The 20,465-nt window shown below is 39.1% G+C and overlaps 1 protein-coding gene across 6 annotated transcripts in view; it reads left to right on the forward strand.

Moving 5' to 3' along the window:
• The window catches only part of PLCXD3 (phosphatidylinositol specific phospholipase C X domain containing 3), a 184,693-nt gene that overhangs the window by 141,194 nt on the left and 23,034 nt on the right, over positions 1 to 20,465 (forward strand). For 5 of the 6 annotated variants that reach the window (XR_012030198.1, XR_012030201.1, XR_012030202.1 and 2 more), the window contains one exon: positions 18,611 to 18,787. Coding sequence is in view for 2 of the 6 variants with exons in the window: in XM_072824770.1 (XP_072680871.1) it covers positions 18,611 to 18,764 (154 nt within the window). In the remaining 4 variants the exon portion in view is untranslated. Of the gene's footprint in view, positions 1 to 9,170; positions 9,349 to 18,610; positions 18,848 to 20,465 lie in introns of those variants that run through there. The other variant, XR_012030200.1, reaches the window with a different exon arrangement.

Raw genomic sequence — 20,465 nt, forward strand, 5'->3', positions numbered from 1 at the left:
AGTAATTCATTTAAGTGGAATAACTTAAATTTGTAGAGCTCTTTGCAATTTTCAAGGGTGTTCAGAGTCATGATTGTATCTAAGCTTCCCAATAACTCAGATGTGGAATGGTATTATTTCTATCCTGCACATTGCACAGACAGAGATGGTCATTGGCAGACATGGCTCAAGTCAAGTTGGTTTTAAGAAATACTTTTTCATAGGAAGGAAGCTGGTCATTCTGGACATTAATGTAGCAGTGTAGAAATGTGATACTGGTGGTGTTATCTTCTTTAGGTTGCCCATTAGTGGTAGAGCCAGGTTCAGATTCAAGGATTCATAATTCTCAAGTCATTCTTACTGATTTTGTTTTCCACTCACTTCCTTTAGATATAATAGTATGACATAGCTAAGAAAAGTAAATCAGCATTATGGACCTTCTTTATTTCCTCAAAAATAGTAACGAAGAGCATTTAAAAATGGCAAGCATTTTATGAGTAATGATTTTATATTTGTTCTAAACACTTCAATAAGATATTAAGAAAATTTTCTGTTTCTTTTTTTAAGTATCAACTCTTCCCCTCTCTTTTTTTAAAGATGTTTATTTGACAGAAAGAGAGACAGAGAGCACAAGTGGGTTGGGCAGGGAGGTGGAGATCAGCAGAGGGAGAAGCAGGCTCCCTGCCCTGGGACCATGACCTGAGCCGAAGGCAGATGCTTAACCAACTGAGCCACCCAGGAGCCCCAAATATCAACCCCTTTTTATTCCCTAAAGTGGAATGGAATACCAGGAATAAAACCTGTTATAAAATACATCTTATTAGTAGTAGCTAAGAAAGTCACACATTTGAAGATATTTTCAAATGATTTCCACTTAATGACTTCCAGTGGGACATGAGTTCCTAATAAAATTAGCAGAATTATTCTTTAGGTTCTTTCCTGCTGATTTGAACTTTTAGTTGAAAAGTATTCATTAATTCTTTCACTCGAAAATAGCACTGTCCTTGTGAAACAGTTCCCTGTCAGACTATTCCACCTTGAAGAAGAAGGCTCTTCCATGGCCTTGTATCTCCCCAGGGGAGGGCTGGGTAAAAGTGAGGAACAGCTGGCCCGTAAGTCATCACAGACAATGCCTGTCACTAGTGCAGCTGTCTCATTCACCACCAACTTCCCCTTTTAAGTTCCTTTTCAAATTTGAACTTGGGTTGTTTGAAAGAAAAGTTTCCATCCTATAATGGTGAAGATATATAGGATTTTTATAATTGTACTTCTTGCCTAGAGCAGAGAAACTAAGACACCTAGCATTATTTTCCGACTTTTGGTTAATTGATAAATCAGTTAATTGATGTTTCAGTTGTATATAAAATATATTTCGTTGTCTCTAAGGCAGTCTTGATATTTTAATATGTTAGTTATTTAATTTCACAGCATCATGTTAACTGTTTTCAAAGACACTGTGTGCAGTCAAGTTCAAAATTCAGTTGAAAGCAAATGCACTGGTATAAGGCAGGTTGGGGTACACGTCGGTTACTTCATTCCCTAAATGAAACTGCTTCTTCATTATTTCACAGAAGTACTGCTGATGGAAAGACCCAGGAGAGCAGCATCTATATAAAAACATGTGGTTAATGCAGTTGTAGGAGTGACTATAGAATTTTGGAAGTTAATTGAGATTCACACACACACACACACAGCAGCCCCTTTTCTGAATTTTCAACAACTCCACGCCCCCAGCAGAAAGCTCCTCTCACCTCTGTGTGCCAGTGTCTTTCCTTCTACTCCAGCCTGAATCAATCCTATAACAATGTTTAAAGTCTTATCCCTGCAGACCTCCCCTGAGATAACGCAGGACTGGTCTGCCATGAAGGAGCATTTTATTTCACTGATGAGGGGAGAGGGAACATTTTACTATCATTATATATTAATATAAAGGAAGATTTTAGTTAAGGAAAAAGTGTAGCGATTGTTCTTTTAGGACCACATTTCCAAACTCTTCCCTAAAATTCAACCAGACACTGTTGCTAACAATGTTCATCTTTCATATAGCACATTCTATGTTCATTGACTCTTAGAATCAATAGCTAGTTAATTAATTACTTAATTAAGGCTAGAGTGAACACCAGCCCTAAGGAAAGCAGCATTATTGTCACCATGTCACCTTGCCATACCCCACCTCTGTATTTGCTAAGTGCAGACTCAATCAGGCAGGCAGATCATTTACATGGCCAAATATTCACAATGCATACTGATTCCTAATTTCAAAAAAAAATTACATTATTTCAAATTTCTCTGTCTCTGTACAAGTTCTTCTGATGTTGACATCTTAACTCTAAAGCAACCCAGAGGAAACTTACCTGGATGGCTAACATTCCCTGACAACACCATTGCTACTGCCAACTGGAGTTATCTCTGAGAAGATCAAAACTTCCATTTCTCATCTTCTCCGACTCCTTAGTCTCCAGCCACCATCCAGCCTCATACCATTCTTGAGGGCTTTCCTACAGTTCTAGTGGGAGTTCAGCTGCTTCATCCTTTATATCTTCCTTGGCAGCAGAGAGGAGATTCCCTGAGTTAAACTGGGAGAAGAATGTGGAAGGTATCAAGTTTGTGTTGACTCTTCTAAAAGCAGAGCTCCTTCCCCTCTACTAGCACTGCCTAATACCTTCCTGCTTCCTTCAGAAGAAGCTGCTAATTGCAGGGAAAATATGAAAATTCAAAGATCTTGGAAGCATTAAAAGAGAAATAGTCAAAATGATCTTTGACCAAGATAAGAAAACAATCGTAATCCAGAATGAAGGTGGAAATACTCTGTTCTACTCTACACCCAAGTAAGAAAGTTGTATTATTTTCCGTGTACCTCTTTCCGAGCAAGTATAGGCAAAGTGGGGTGTTCAGAAGAGACAGAACAATAAGAATTTTCTAAACTGAATTATATCAGGGAAGGAAATGGGATATTTCAAAAAAAAATTTTTAATTATTTATGCATGAGAGACACAGAGAGAGAAATGGGATATTTCAGATGGAGAAGGGAAGATACAGATGGAGGAGCAGGAGAGTCCCAGTTATTTTCAAATATTTAAATGAGTATCATGTGGAAGAGGAATAGACTTGTTCTGGATGAACCTAAGAGAGACTAGTGGGTGGTCAGAAAGAACCTTCTAATAGCAGGAGTAGTCCAAATATGTCTGACTCAGGAGACTGTGAGAATTTCAAGTCCCTGAAACATATGGCAGAGTTGAGCCCTTGAAGATGATGCTGTAGTGCAATAATTCCAGAACAGTGTTCTATAAAAGATGAGACCCACTAGATGTCCATTGGCAGTTTATAGGAAGAAAGAAAAAGGGTGTGTGTGCGTGCACTCATATTGGTAGTTGTGGGACTGTCCTTGGGTCAAATAAGTTTGGAAACAGGGAAAGACCTTTTTAACTTATTCAATAACATCTCAATGCTTTTAATATGAAAATATGCTTAGTATACTACTACGTGTATTGTGAACATCAAAGAGGCTTCAACATTACCTATATGTATTTGACCCTAGGAGTATTTGTTTGTCTTAGGAATATCTTTCAATATTTCATGAAGCACTGTCCCATAGAACTCCATTTATAAAAATTCTCTATATTTTTATGGAGAATATGGTCACTGTTTATAAATCTTTTTTTTAAGATTTTATTTACGTATTCATGAGATAGAGAGAGAGGCAGAGACATAGGCATAGGGAGAAGCAGGCTCCCCCTAGGGTACCTGATTTGAGACTTGATCCCAGGACCCCAGGATCATGACCTGAGTCAAAGACAGACACTTAACCAGCAAACCACCCAGGTGCCTCTGTTTATAAATGTCTTAAGGGTATTTTCAAACCTGATACCCTCTGTCACTTTTCTAAACGTTTCAAGGAAAAAATGTTCAAGGAATAGGGAGAATGTATTAACAAATTATATATATATATATATATATATATATATATATATATATATATATATATATGGCACCTGTTTAGTTTAGCAATATTTAGCAATTTAAGTGTCTAGGAACAAAGAATACTAAAGTGGACAATTTAAAAAGTGTCAGGTAACATGATTTCCTAAAGATGTAATGAACAGATAACACAATGGAAAACACTCTTCTTAGGCTAATTGACCTAAAACTTTGCACTCTTTGGTGCTATTAAAAGACTCTGAGGGATACGTGAGTGGCTCAGTCAGTTAAGCCTCCGCTCTTGATTTCGGCTGAGATCATGATCTGAGGGTCTTGAGCCCCTCCTAGGGCTTCCCACTCAGTGGGGAGTCTGTTTGAGGATTCTCTCCCTCCCTCTTCCTCTACCCCTTCCTCCCCTTCCCCACTCTTGCATGAGTGCATTCTCTCTCTCTCAAATAAATAATTAAATCTTTTTTAAAAAGACTGACTTTGTAAGACCACTGTCAGGAGGAAACTATAGAATTAATAGCATAATGGATTATTCTCTTGCGGAATAGATGGCATATCCTCTTCCCCCTTGCACCTGCAGTTGTTGCTGCTTAAGGAGAAAAGGCCAAAGAAATCACCCCTGATAATTATGCATGATTACATGGACCCACAGACTCATGAAAACATTAGCACCTGGGATATTATGATGAAATTAAGTTCTGTGTTTGTTCATTCTACCTGTTAGCATTTTCTCTAAAGAATGTGAAATTTTTGGATTTGGCCTTTTAAAAAATTGAACATTTGATTTGGATGCTATAACCACATTTATCTTTGAAAGAATGTGTCAGGGACATGGAGTTGCACAAAGTACTATACACAAAAGGCTGTGATGATGTAATAAATACCCTCCTCCCAGCTTCTGCTGAGCAATTTGGATTGGAAAAAGCTTCCATTAGAGTGACCATGACAAACATTTTCTTTAGAAGTGGGTTTAGATTTTCTGAGCCTGATATATTATTCATAGCATAATGACATCCAGAGGAAAATTCTAACAGATGATTAAAGTAAGACTGTGTGGTAGCTATTTCTAAGTAGTCTAATTTTGGTGGCCTTCCCGCTTTGCTGAGGAAGTAGAGGTACCCATGTGAGTCTGCACTGTGCTTGGCACTAAGCATAAATTCAGTTTTCCCCAAGTGATCCCCTGCCACCCTCCCTCCAAAAAATACCTCAAACCAGCCTAAGACCCACTCTGTTTGTATTTGGAAATGGAAATAGTTTTAATTTCTCTGTCTCATTAAGGTTTCCAAAGACCACTCTTGATTCCTACTTGGGTTGAAAGAAAAAGTCTTCTTATCACAGAATTTCTTGCCATCTAAACTGAGGGTTTCCCAAGAAAGACACTCTGAGATGCTGAGATTTGTATGCAGAGATTTTGTTCTGGGAGCTCCCTTGGGATCCATGCCTAGAAAAGGGTGAAGAAAACAAGATTGGGCAGAGGGAGAAGCTAGGCTGTTCTCAACAAAGGCCTCAGCCAAGCCCACTGAAGCTCTGGAGCTGGGCTGAACCTTCAGAATTGTCCCACTTTGAGGCAAGTGCCTCTATATAACCCCAGAGATGATTCAAGTTGTCCCCAGAGAGGGTCTGTCATCTTGAGTAAGGTGGCCTTCTTTGGCTGAGGGCAGTTCTTGGACAGAAACTCAACTGAGAGCTGACTGCCAACAACACTCAGAGCAGCTCGGAGAATGAGCGCCCTCAACCTGGAACGGGGAATCTGGGCACTCTTCACAGCGGTCACTATACATTTATATAGAGAGTAACTTTTTCAGTCACTTGCTTTAAAATAACTTAAAACTAGGAAAAATGAAAAAATTAAGGTAACTAACATTTATTCATTCACTGTCTACTGTGTACTGGGTACTCTATTAACACTAAAAATGAGGTCACAGCTAACATTTATGGAGTTCTTATCTCTCATGCATTATTTTAAATTTTATATGTGTGTTATTCCATTTACTCTTCACATTAATTCCCTCTTTTCATTCTGTTTCATGAGGGAGGAAACTAAAACTAGAAAAGTTTAAGTGACTCGCCTAAAGTAACACAAGAATAAATGAGAGTTCAAGGTGTGAATTCAGAATCTGCTCCAAAGTCTTCACTCGTCACCTCTATGCTACAGCACCTCTCCATGTAGTGCTGTTTAATCTTATTCTTGCAAAAACACTATGAGGCCTATTACCCCCAATTTACAATGAGGGAACTTCACATTTAGGAGGTTACATAACCTTTCTTGAGGTCACACTTTGTCAGTATCTCTAATATGGCTCTGCCTGATTCTAAGGCTTTTGCTCTTTCTACTGCCCCATATTGATTGTCGGCAGTCCATTAAAACTCGATAAATACTCACTTAACTTATGAGTCCTCAGAGAGTAGTTTTTATTTAGCCTCATGAATTTATAAGAGTCCATGGAATGTTTCCATTGGAATTAGAGTGTATGTCAAAAAAGAGGCCAGCAGATACTTCGTGAGGCCAAAAGAAGCTTCACGGACATCTCCATTTGTTTCCATGGAAGGCTGTTCAGGGCAGTTATGCAATTTCTGTTTGTAACAGTTCAGGTAATTCCAGAATTAGTTCCATAATTAAGACAAGGACCATGTATCCATCCCTGTATCTGTCCCCAAAACTGTCACATGATAGGTACCTAATAAGCATTTATTGATGGTAGGAGGGAATATATGAATGTGATGGAGACCAGCGGTTTCCAGGCTTTCATCCTGAAGGACATTTTACCACATTTTCCCCCACAGAGCCCATCTCCTCTTAATAAGTGTATATTTGATAAGTAATAACTTATCTTTCCGTTGCTAAAATGAAATGCATACGGAATTCCACCAGAACTCCCAATAAACAATAGGTCCTCAATACTAAAGCTGAATTGATGAAATGATCCTGCCAGCAGTAAAGAAAAGTGACATTTCAGGTAACTCGTGCAACCACAATTCATGGGTGACTGATTTCTGTCACTGCTTGTATTACAACCTCTGGTATCCCTAGTCCAGGACCCCCCAAGTGGGGAATCATTGTGAGCCAAGGGATCAACCTGGAGATTCCTTGAGATGTTTGTTCCAAGCAAAACCAGAAATGTCAAATTTAGTTTCAGTGCAAGTTCAACTGCAGCTCTTTCTTAGCAAACGGAAATCTTTCCAAAGAGCAGAAAGGCCGGGCAGGTGCCCGAAGATAGAAACTGTATTGAATAAAGTAAATTGCTTCTGAACTTTGAATACCCCATTCCCCAAACATTGCCCTGAGTGAGGGGCCATTTGGTGTGGACGAACAAACTGAGGGGAGAACACTTGACCCCACATGGAAGTGTTCATCATCTTGAGACTCTACCCTTCAAAGAAAACCCATTGTGTGCCTCCTGGCAATCTAAATTGCAATAGATGGAAGGGTCTTTATGTTTAGAATTTGCAATGCTTTCTTGCTTGCTCCCTTAGAAAATTAGCAGACAGGAGAGTCCCTGCTCGGCTGGAGGCTGACCCGTTCACCTTCAGTGCTCCTGGCAGGGTTATGGCTTCTGCTGAAACACTGGCTGAGAGCAAATGATGAGCCTGCAGACACAATACATTTTATGAACTCTAAACACCATCCTTCTTGTCCTTTCTATGATCTTATTTTAATTGAAAATGGATTTTTAACGGTTTTCTTTCACGCCACAATAAAGAGGGCTGCTGTTGCCAACATCAAAGGAAACCAATGGCATCCTTTGCTTTGATTTGACTGCATTGCTTTTTGCTCAACAAATACAAAAATAAACTAAACACCTGCCTGGCCCGGGAAGGAGATGAAATAGCTTTTGTGTACTCCTGGGGACTTGGAATGTGTCCCTTTGAAAACTTAAAGCACCAAGTAAGGGTGAAAAGGAAGGTTGGTCAGTCTCCTGCACATATGCCTGGTGTGACAGCAGCTCTTGTGTCCTTATCCTGCGGCTCCCAGAACATGTCTGCTTTCATGGCTGCACCAAGTCACATTAGAAACAATCCTGGACCTTACATTTGAATGGTAGCCTCATAGATATCATCACTTTGGGTGTGACTGTGCCTACCTCGGAGTGCTATTATTCCTAATTTTACAATTAGGGAAAATGGGAATGCAGAGGGTTTGCATGATTTATGCAAGATTATAAATAAAACACATTAGTATAGCCAGGACCAGAACTGACATTTTTCTTTTAATACCAGTCCAGTTTGTTGGTTTTATTGTTATTTGTTTGTTCATTCGTTCGTTTTTTAAGAAATCTCTTTCCCCTACTAGATGCTATGGACCAGAGGAGCTAGGACAGTGCTGGTTTATGAGCACCAACTGTGTCCTCAGCACAAAGAATAATATGTAGCTCATGAGAGATGCTTTATAAATATTTGTTGAACCAATGTCTTTATCCAGCTACAAGTGAAGTTTAAGTAGAGCATCTGGGAAAGTCAAGGAAAGAAAGATATCTTTCTTTTACTGCCACAGAGGGAAAAATTCAGACCAACTATGTATGTAGTCATGCCTTTAATTATTTTCTGTTTTACACCTAATAGTTGAAGTAATTTAGTTCTGCAAGTTTATAGTGCAGGACATAGGAAGATGTGGGAAGGCTTTAGTCTTCTATTTAGGAAAGCTCAGAACCTTTAAAATTTCTAGAGTTGTTTGTGAGGCCATTTGTTTTACAGATAATTCATACGACCTCATTCTTTCTCTGCTGCCCGATTTTAGGGGGAAAAGATTTTTTGAAAAATGAGCGATTTTCATCAGCTGTAAATCAGATATGCTGTTTCCTGAATAGAAACAGGTTTAGCAAAAAAATGATAAGCCTTGTATTTTAGGAAATTATGATTTTGAGATAACCTGTCTGTCTACCTGAGATTATTTTGAAACCCCTCCCAGGGTTTAAACCTACAAAGGCAAAGGCCCTGCCTTTTATTACGATATGCTTTGGCAAATGAAATGCCAACCTTTTCAGCAAGGGCTTCTTTTTATTTTGTCTTTCTCTTCCTTACATTTTCAAGTGAAATTTCTAAGCTTTCAGAAATGACCAGCCTGACAGGAAATCACATTTAAAAATATATCAGGCTTGATTTTAATTAGTTGGTCCTGGGTGACTCAGTTGCTCAGGGAAAGAAAGACCTGTGATTATAATTTTAAATTTTGCTGATCAACAAAAATTCTTTTTTTAGGAGCGGCTGGGTCTGGGACAGGGAGTAACAAAGCTCTGACATTTTCATTTGTAATCTTTATCCCCAAGGGCATCAGTGAGTTCTGTAAAAACTAATGAATTGAATTTGCGGATTCTATTTCATTCAATAAAAGAAACATGTCATTGTTTAAATTAAATACATTCAAATAAAATTCACTGCAAGATGCAAGTGTTTTATCATTCATTCGTAACTGCAAAACAACAACAACACAGCACAGTTTGAGAGGTAAGACAAGTAGCATATATAAAATGCATTTGTAGTAGAAGAATTATGTATATACACACACTTGAATATGACTTTGACATGGATTCCTAATAAATGTAAATCTAATTAAAGGATACATAATTATAATTAAAACTAATAAGAAATTGATAGTAAATAAAGAAATCTGATGAAGTTTAATTCTGATAAACTTTCTTCTTATAAAGATAATGGCCACTGCTATCATTATTATAACATAGACTCTCCTGACACTCTATGTATAATGCAGAAGTCATTTTGCAAATTGAGTGGTCAAGTTAATTAAAAAAAAAAAGAAAAAAACAAGACACCACTTTTATTTAACAAATTAATAGTGAATTCACAAACTAAAACCTGTGGCTGTAGCCACAGTGAGAAAAACTGGGCAGTCCTTTCACGGATTATGTTACTGCATACATCTCTCTTCTAAAAGTAATTCAGGGGCGCCTGGGTGGCTCAGTGGGTTGAGGTTGAGCCTCCAACTCTTGATGTTGGCTCAGGTCCTGATCTCATGGGTTGTGGGTGGAACCCCCAGACAGGCTCCTCACTCAGCGAGGGAGTGTGCTTTTCTCCTTCTCTCTTTCTCTCTGCCCCTCTGCTCTCTCCCTCTCTGTCTCATAAATAAGTAAATAATTTTTAAAAAATTTTAGGGACACCTGGGTGGCTCAGCAGTTGAGCATCTGCCTTTGACTTAGGGTGTGATCCCAGAGTCCCAGGATCAGTCCAGAATCAGGCTCCCTGCAGAGAGTCTGCTTCTCCCTCTGCCTATGTCTCTGCCTCTCTCTGTGTCTCTCATGAATAAATAAATAAATTTGTAAAATAAAATCTGTTTATTTACCCAGTAAATATTTATTGGATACTTAGTCTATGCCAGGCACTATGCTAAGCACTGGGGATACAACAATGGGAAAACAGTCCTTGTCTTCAAAGTGATTGCAGTCCAGCTGGGGAGACAGATATTGATCACATATGTAGGTATAATTACAATTCTGACTAGTGTTTTTAAAGCAGTGACATTTAAACTATCACCTGAAAGATGGGTGAGCTGGCCAAGTGAAGGGGCATAAAAGATAAGACATTCTTGCTAAAACAAAACAAAACAAAACAAACAAAACAAGCAAACAACATTTACAAAGTTTCCTGAGCAAATTGAGCAAATAGGCTGGTCAAGGTGCGCAAGACTGGGGATGTGACTAGAATTCAGTAAGGGGACGGGGCAGCTGGGTGGCTCAGTCGGTGAAGTGGTGAAGCGTCTGCCTTCAACTCGGATCATGATCCCCTGGTCCTGGGATCGAGCCCTGCCTTGGGCAGTGGGGAGCCCGCTTCTCCTTCTACTCCCCACTAGTGCTCTCTCTCACTATCTCTGTGTGTCTCTTTCTCTCTCTCAAATAAATAAATAAAATCTTAAAAAAGAAAAAATAAAAGAATTCAGTGAGGGGAAGAGTGACCAGAGATAAAATGAAATGGAACAGGAGAAGCCGTGGATGAGACCTTGTTCAAGGCCCCAAAGGCCAGTTAAGGATTTTTCCCTCTGTGCTAGGAGCACAGAGAAGTGATTGAAGCATCCAACGTAGGAGATGGATGTGAGTTAATAAGTCAAGGTGAGCACACTGAGGGTTACTGAACTCCGTGCTTTCAACTCCTAAGTCTTTTCCTTTCAATCTTTTCAAAACCAGTTCTCAAAGCCAGCAGCCAACACATCAGAAGACCTCTGGCTCCCATATCTTTCCCTTCCCGTTGTTCCTTAGAGGCAGGTTTTCTGATTCCTGCAGATGTGCCTGCTTCTCTCCTAAGAAGCCTGAATCTGTTTGAAGATGCCTTTCCTCAGGAGAGCTCCACAGTCCAGAGAAGGGCTTTGAGGTTTCCTGTACCAAGTTTTGGTTTGGAACCTGCTTGCTCTTTTGCCACCTTCATTTAGCAACCCTGATGGGAGAAGCATATCAGATGTTTGCCACAACTGTGTGCCTAGAAACAAAACCCTTCCAAGAACATTTCCCTAAGAACATCATCACCAGTCTTGTCCTTCTAGTACCAGGACATCCCTCCTCCTTTCTGTCTTTGATTGGATTTGTGAAAGTTGGAAAGACATCCTGTGGGCTCATTTTTACATCACAACGTAGTATGGCTGGATGCTGCTCTCAGAATTTCCTACTGCCTACCTTCTTGGAGACTCTGGAGAAGGGAGGAGGGCATAACACAGGCTGGCACTCAGCAGATGTTCAGTACAGTCCCACTGAGAGCTGGACACTCATCTGAGCCCTTTACACATGCTATTTTCACCCTTGTTATTGTGCCCATTTTCTAGATGGCAAAACCAAGGCTTAGAGTATTAACTAACTTGCTTATAATAAACACTGGTGCAGAGACTTGAGTAGAAACATCCTGGTTTCAGATTTGACACTAATGCTATGATTTTATTTAAATTTTTATTTATTTTGAAGTGATTGTCCTGGTTGTCAGGGTGGTCTTATGAATAAACTGTCTAAATCTACACTATAAATCCAGCATCTAATGAAAAAGAGAGATTAAGGGAAAGGGTGGGATTTATAAGACAACCTTGCAGTGTTTGTATAGTCACATCCCTCTGTACCAAAAGAGAGTATTCCGTAAATAAATACTAAAATATTAATACACAGATTCAAAGGGAATTTAGTCATCTCTTCAGAATACATAACTTCACTATGAAATATTTTCCTTCATAATATTAGTGAAAGTTATTCAAATTTCCATTAGCAACTTTTTGACTGTATGGTGGAAGTAATATGAAAGAAAGAAGGAATGAATGAATCAATGTTCTCAGATTGTTACAAGATCCTAACATTCGATCTGAGAATTTTCAAAGGGAGACAATGTGTTCTTTATATATATGTGACAAGAATACAAGTTTCAGTGTCATTAGATGGCAGACGTTGTATGAAATTCATATTAGATTCTTCTTTACATGGGAGAATCAAAGAACTCTTCTTTAATTGGACAAAATGAATAACAAACCTTTAAGTGCATATAGAGTGAGGTTCAGACTCCACAGGCTTTTATTTTATTTATTTTATTTTATTTTATTTTATTTTATTAAGATTTTATTCATTTATCCATGAGAGACACACACAGAGAGAGAGAGAGAGAGGCAGAGACACAGGCAGAGGGAGAAGCAGGCCCTGTACGGGGTGGAGGGGGGTGGGGGGGCACTCTATCCCAGGAACCTGGGATCAAGACCTGAGCCAAAGGCAGCCACTCAACCACTGAGCCACCCAGGCGCCCTCCACAGGCTTTTAAAGGAGGCTCTTAACAATCTGGCCAAACACCTTCCTGTTCCTCCCTTGCAGATGTGCAATACAGGTGTCCCCCTACTGTCCCCACACCTCCATGGCCCCCACTTTCTGGTCAACTTGTCTTTCCTAATCATGTCATCTTTCATGCCCATATGCTTTTTTCTAAACCACTTCATTTAGTTCTGATTAACATTTTAAAATGTGTGCATATTAATGTATACAAGTCAGTGGGTTTAGGGATAAGTATATACCCATGAAACCATCACCATCAAGGCCATAAACACATTCATTACCTCCCAAAGTTTGCTTCTGCCCCCTTTATTATTGTTATTACTTTTGCATGTGTGTGTAGCAAAGAATACTTAACATAGGATCTTCCCTCTTAGCAAATCTTAGTATACAATACTAGAGGAGGGCATTATGCCAGGTGAAATAAGCCAGACAGAGAAAGACAAATAATGGATGATCTCACTTATATATGGAAATGAAAATAGTTAAAATCCTAGAAGCAGAGGATAAAATAGTGGTTGGCAGGAGCTGGGAAGAAAGGAAGAATGGGAAAAGTGATGAGTAAATGGTATAAAATATCAGTTATGCAGAATAAGTAAATTTTGGGGATCTACTAGACCGCCCCTATGCTTTCATGTATGTACTATTCCCTTTTCTTCAAATGCCTTCCTTCTTTGTCTAATGAGTCATGACCAAGTTCAAGATGTCATGTTTTGTGATATAGTCCTTAAATATATCACAAATTCCTCCTTTATTTCTCCAAAGTGACATAAATTATCTCATCCAACATACTCCCACAGAATCCTATGCCCATGACCATTCTACCATATTGTATTGTCACAGTTGTGTCACACCCATTTTGCTTGTTAGACTTTGTGACATCTGAGACCGAGATTTTTAGTTCAACATTTAAATTCAACAAATATGTTGTTTTCCTTTTGGGTTTCAGGAATTCTGGTAAGCACAGAGGATATATTGGTGACTGTGATATGATTTTTGTTCTTGGAAAAATGTGTAGGCACGACAGAAATAGGAATGGAAATGGATCAATTCAGTGCTGTTTGCAATGCACAGTCACAGAATTATGCTTAAGAAGTATAATAAAGCATAAGGAAAAGAAACAGTTCTTTTCCTTACATGGGAGGGATCAAGATCATGGCTGAGCCAAATCTTGGAGGGCAAGTAAAAATTAGTCAGACCAAGAAAGGTGCTCAAGAAGGAATGGTATTTCATAGAAAAGGAAGGCCTGAAAAAGTACTGGGCGTGAAACTACAGGGTATGGTTAGGGGAAAATACAAGCCTCTAAGTATTGCTGGAGAACAAATTAGCATGTAGGAAGTAGTAACAAATGAGGCCGGAGAGGGGTATGTGTGGTAGATGGTGTGAGGGAGGTATGGACAGATTCATCGATACCGCTAAAGAACTAGGTGTATCTTGTGGGTAAGAGAAGTCTTTGTGGTTGTTTTTGTAAAGGAATAAAGCACACAGATGAAAAAGAGATTGCCTGACTATAGTGTAGAAAAAGTACAAAAAAGGAGTGCATGGGCAAGGCTATGGCAACATTTCTCCAAGAGAGATGAAGAAGGTTTGAACTCCAGGGTGGCTCTAGGGAGCCACAGTTAGAACACCATCCTCCACAGGTGTGCAATATATCTTTGTTGAATGAATGAATAAATGAATGAATACTTTTTTAAAAACTAAAGCTTAACTAGTTTATACCATGAAAATTGTTACATTGAGGCAATATTTTATTATCACCAGAGTAATTCACTCTATCAATTCAATTCAGTCTATCCAACACCAAATGTAATAAAAACTTGGCAATTAGCTATTACCTTGCATTGTCAAATCAATATGGCCCCCAAAGTGGCAAAACTTGGTTCCTGGGAGGGTGAATAAAAAATTTACTTTTTCTGTGTATAAAACATAGACATATAAACAGTGTATCAGCAGAAACAGTCTATCTGTGGTATATCATGGAACAGGAGGAAAGTAGAAAAAAATATTTTTAAAGGCTCCGTAGGGGGGCAATAAAGAAAATGGGTTAAGAAATGTACCCTAAGTAATTATTAGAACTTCAGTAGCATCAGCTTGTTTTAATCCAGGATATTTGTTGAACATAATTCTACTTAAGACCATCTGAGTATTTGAAATTCAACCTGGCAGTATTGCTTCCTTTGTCTTTGGTATCAGTATGATAGGTATGATATCCTTTTTCCTATATTTAGGAAAGTATATCTGGACAGAAAAATAAAAATATTCCCATGACTCAGAAAATGGCATGTTAAATGTAAAACTCAATTTTTTTTTAACATTTCATTTATTTATTCATGAGAGACAGAGAGAGAGAGAGAGAGGCAGAGACAGAGGCAGAGGGAGAGAAGCAGGGTCCATGCAGGGAGCCCGATGTGAGACTCGATCCCAGGGATCCCCGTAAAACCCAGTTTTCACCTGAGTCCCACAAACTATTCCAAAAGGATGTCTCATTGATCCTCAGTCTATTTTATAGGGAACCAGAGCAGAGCACCCTTATGTTCTCCTAACATCTCCTTATGGGGATGATAATTAGTTACTCTAAATTCAGGCCCAGGATTTTTCATCTTAGAGTAGCCAAAGGCATCGGAGGAGGTGTTTCTATGATGGTTATGGTTCTAAGATGGGAACTGGTTGCCCTGGAAACTTAGTGACCCTAGTACCTCAAGGTGTCTGGTGAACCAGCCACTCGGTTAAGGACAATACAGAGTCAACACTGGCCTCAGGGTGTTCCTATCCATGCCACCTCCCACCGCCCCCCCTTTCTTCCCAGGAAATGCCCCATTCTGATACTTTTTTCCACAGTGTCTCCCTTTTCCAAAATGCCAAGGTGATACTGCATTCACAACAGAGAGATATCATCTGCTGTAGCAAGTCCAGAAGAAAAAGTAAGGGAATTTGAACTGAGTGACGGCACACACATTGCCACAGCATCTGTCTTCCTAATAAACTTGAACACACTTGTGTGTGTGCTGAGGGATCTAGATTTTTTCATTGTAAGGTAGAATTATCTTCTGAAATGGTTACTGTGAAGACCAGATCTCCAGATCTTCAGTCTGTTCTCTGAAGGCACTGGCCATTTAGATCCATGCTATCCTCTTTTAGAAGCAGTTGTTGGATCCTTCTCTTTTGCCTTTGGGAAAGTCAAAGACAAAGGCTTTGTCTAATGGGAAAATATATGTGCTGAAAAACATTGGATAAGAATTTTTAAGATATGACCCACCAGATTACTGTAGTCCAAGTCAGAGAAGCCAGTTTTGCCTGGATGGGTTGAGCTTTTTTAGACTAGATATGCTTTCTGAATCTGGAGAAATGCACATGCATTACATTCCACACTTTGGCTTCACAAACCAAAAGAGGCATGGCTTCCTTTTTGTGCTATTTTTCATGAAAATTACATGCTCCTGACTTACCTTCTACTTCTATGCCTAGTTCTTTTTTTTTCTTTTCTTGAATCGAGTTTTCCACTCAGCCCTTAGATGCTGCTGAGCTTCACATTTTCTCTTCTTCTATAAAATCAGATAATCTTATCCACTCCCACAGTTCTAACTATGCTAGATGATGGCTCTTGACAGCTCTGTCCTGAATATCAGATCTGTACTCACCTACCAACTGAGATCTCAATTCGTGTGTCCCAAAGTCACCTCAAAATCAACATCTCATTCCAAATTTAGCATGTCCACTTGAAAGTCTTCCCTCCTGCCTTTCCAAGATTAGTGAATGACCCACCAGAATACTGCTAGCAATCTAGGCATCCATTCATGGCCTCTTTCCCTCTCTTCATGTCCATCCGACCTGCACTAACCAAACATCACTTTATTGCCTCAGTTCCTTTCAAATATATCTATTGCTACTGGTGCAGCTTAAGCTCCCTCATCTCTGGTCTGGATTATTTGACAGCTCCGTGATTGTTATTCCTGCCCTTACTCCAGTTCTGTCTCATTCATTCACCCACACTGAAGGCAAGCCACTCTCTCCAAACCACAAATCTAAGTATATGATTTCCCTAGTTAGCAGCTGACAGTTGTTCTACATTTTGAAAGCCCTCTTTCATCTGGTTCCTTCTTATCTCGCCAACTGAAGACTTCCTTAAATCTTATGATGTAACTATTCTGAGATTCCTACCCACCACATCATTCTCTCTTCCCTTTCTCCCCTCTCTCCTTCCCTCTCCCTCTCACTCAAGAATTCAAAGTCAACATCAATTTCCCCACACTTTTCTTTGTTGTCACACTGTCTGCTCTCAGGACTGCTTGTTTATCCATTTCCCATGTAAACTTCCCTTCCAGACACTTGGAGTCATAGTAGGTGTCACTTCAATGTGCTTCAGAGGATAAGGCACAGCATTATTAACATCACCTGTGTCTGTCGGTCCCCATGCCCTGCTCCTATGCACACATCATACAGTCAAGTAAAGAAATGGCATTTCCTATGCATGAAATGCACTCCTCATCCTCCATCCCCTATTCATACTTTGGCCTGGCCAATCTTCTTAATCTTCAGCATTTGGGGAGCAGGCTTCTGAGAAGTTTTCCCTGACTACTAGGTTCTAAATTAGGTGACTCTCCTTTATGCTTTCATGGTAATGAGTCATCTTTTTATTTTTAAGATTTATTTACTTATCTCAGAGAGTGAGAGAGCGTAATGGGAGGGGCAGAGAGAGAGGGAGACAGAATCTCAAGAAGGGGCTGCCTACTTAGTGCAGAGCCCAATACCAGGCTCGATCTCAGAACCCCAAGATCATGACCTGAGTCATGAAACCAAGAGTCTGGACACCTAACTGACTGAGCCACCAGGCACCCCTGTAATGAGTCATCTTTTATGATGAAAGTCAGTAGGCACTACACTTTGCTGAAAGATCTTCCAAAGCCTCCTTGTATCACTCAGAATAACCCTCAAAGCCCTTAAAATGGCCAACAGTGCCCTACAGGATCTGCCCTCTTATTTTCATCTTTTACTACTCTCCCTTTTCATTTTCCAAGTAGGCATGCTACCCCTTGGCCATGGTGCTAACTGAAATACTTCCCTAGATATTAACACAACTAACTCCCTTGTCTCCTTTAACTTTTGCACAAATGTCCCCTTATCTAAGAGGCCTATCAACCCATCCTATTTTATGTTATTTATTTATTTATTTTAAAATTTTTAATTTATTTATTCATGAGAGAGAGAGAGAGAAAGAGGCAAAGACACAGGCAGAGGGAGAAGCAGGCTCCATGCAGGGAGCCCGGTATGGGACTCGATCCTGGGTCTTCAGGATCAGGCCCTGGGCTGAAGGCAGTGCTAAACCTCTGAGCCACCCGGGCTGCCCAACCCATCCTATTTTAAGTGGTAATCTATACCACCCCTCTCTACCTGCAAACTCCAAATCCTTTTTTGTCCCCATTTTTATAGCACTTATTCCCTCCTATGAAATGATATAATTTATTTATGATTATTATTATTTGTCCCTCTTTGTCCTGATTGTGTCATTTTAAAAGTTTTTCTTTATGCACCTGCCCACCACCAAATCATGCATTCTTTGGATGCAGGAGTTTTTGCTGTCGTATCTATTTACAGTATCTAGCATATTTCTTGAAAGTAGCCAGCTCATAATAAATGTTTGTTAAGTGCATGTATTCAGTTCTGACCTCACCACCCCCATTAGCTTTGCAGGGTTTGCAATCACACCATGACAAACTGGAATATGAGTACAAGAATGTCATTCACTTAGTGGAAAAGCTGCACTATAAACTCTCACACGTCTAAGATTGCCAAAGATGAAAAGTCCAATATGGACCACTATGGTGAATATTTCTCCTGCAGAGTCCCTTCAGAGGTCTATAACTGAGGCATTTATTTTAATATGTTAGAAAACTAAAGGAAAGCCTGGCTATTGTAAGCTTGAAAAATAGTGTCCTGCCTTCTGTGACTTCTCTTTTTCTTTCCTTTCTCAGAGCTCTTCCTGCCATGATGCAGTGGGTCCGCACACAGAAGCCAGGAGAGAGTGGCATCAATATTGTCACTGCCGATTTTGTAGAACTTGGTGATTTCATCAGCACTGTCATAAAGCTCAACTATGTCTTTGATGAAGGAGAAGCCAACACTTGATTGTACCATTGGAGCATCCATGAGTAAGATAGAGAAGACTCATTGTATTAGACATATTATCTATAAACACTCTAATCTTCCTATTCCACTGGTCTCTGAGGGGATTAGGCTGATAGTGGGTGGGAAAAAGGGGAAACCATTTCTTCAGTGACTATTATCGTACTCTGCATTACTATAAATATTTCATTTCCCATTTGATGAGCAAAATCTGCTTCTAGTGTTAGAGATAAAAAAAGACCAGTGAGTTTTGTTTTTCAGAATTAGTCTTTGTAACGTATTAACTCATGAGTGTTTACTTGATTGCATTTCTGATTTCAGCGTAGGGCTCCTACAATGATTCCTCTAAGTGAACCTTTCCATTCCCTCTCTCGCGCGCTCTTTTTAATCAGATGCTGTATGGGACTCAAAATAATTGAATGCCCAACGTAATGTGTATTACACTGTTGTACTGAAATTTGTTTTTGTGAGACTTGGTATAATATAATATTCTGTAGCCATCTGCAATTGGTCAATCATTGCTAACTTTTGGTCATAGAAAATATGCATCAAGTCAGTTTCCCTGCATCAGTAATATTGGAAGACATAATCAGTAATTTTTGTGTTATATGAAAATAACAGCGTTTCACAGTATTTCTATTTAAGGCAGCTATAAATATAGTGTAAAAACTTTTTTGGAAGAACTATTTGTGCCAACTCTGTAGTGAAAAATGGGAGAGGGGGAAAGAGATGGATGCCATTTTAATTCAGGAATGTCTTAAATAATATTGCCCTGCAAATGCTCAGTAAATGAAAAATTATGACAAATGTGTTAAAATCAGGAAACTCTGAAAAGAACTCTTACAAAATCTCTCCTAACAATTCTCTTGATTAAAAAAGACAAGGTAGGAAAAAAAGAAGACAGAAGTCAAAGATTGTGCAAGCTTTCCTATGAAATTGGGATCTCCAAACATGTAATTCTAAATCCCAGGTTTTGCAGAACATATTTTGAGAGGCTTTGACTCAAATTCTTACTTGAAGTTGAGGAAAAAGGAAGGATGGCAGAAAGAACTAGAGCAGTTTTTGAAACTATACCCATAATGTGTCAAAGATCTATGAAATGTCTTTATGAGATTTCTAAATACATATGATCTGGGCAGATGCACTGAAAATTCACAGTGATCCATCACTTCTGGGTTCTATCCTACCCCAGAATCAAGACTATGGCAGAGGCAAAAGTTTTATGGAACCTTTCTGTATTCCAACGTTTGATAGTCCTGGTCTACAGGAAAATAAAAATGGTAACATGACTTTGCCTCGATTCCTCTTTGGTGTCCTTGTAATATTTGACAGCTCTAAGATAACTTTAAAAGAGCACAATAGCCTTCACCTATGTGCCTCACAAGAATATTGTGAGGCACTTCTACAAATCTCTAAATTGCTGAAATTCTTGTGATTATGAATTATTTTATGTTTGTGTTTAGAAATATTTGCATTTCAATAGTTTCTTGGGAAAATGCAGTCCATACAAAGTAGGGCCACAGAAAAAAAAAAAAAGCATGCCCTCAGTTTCTAATTAATTTAAACATAGGGCATGTGATTTAATCTTCTAGATCTAGGTCAGGAGGTTGATCCCACGGTTATGTCAAGATTATGAAGAATCAAGAGCTGGTTATAAGATTATAAATATTCATTGTCAGAAAATAGTATTTATTAGCAGTTGCA

This window comes from Canis lupus, chromosome 4 (genome assembly GCF_048164855.1).
Source record: "Canis lupus baileyi chromosome 4, mCanLup2.hap1, whole genome shotgun sequence".
Lineage (NCBI taxonomy): Eukaryota > Metazoa > Chordata > Mammalia > Carnivora > Canidae > Canis > Canis lupus.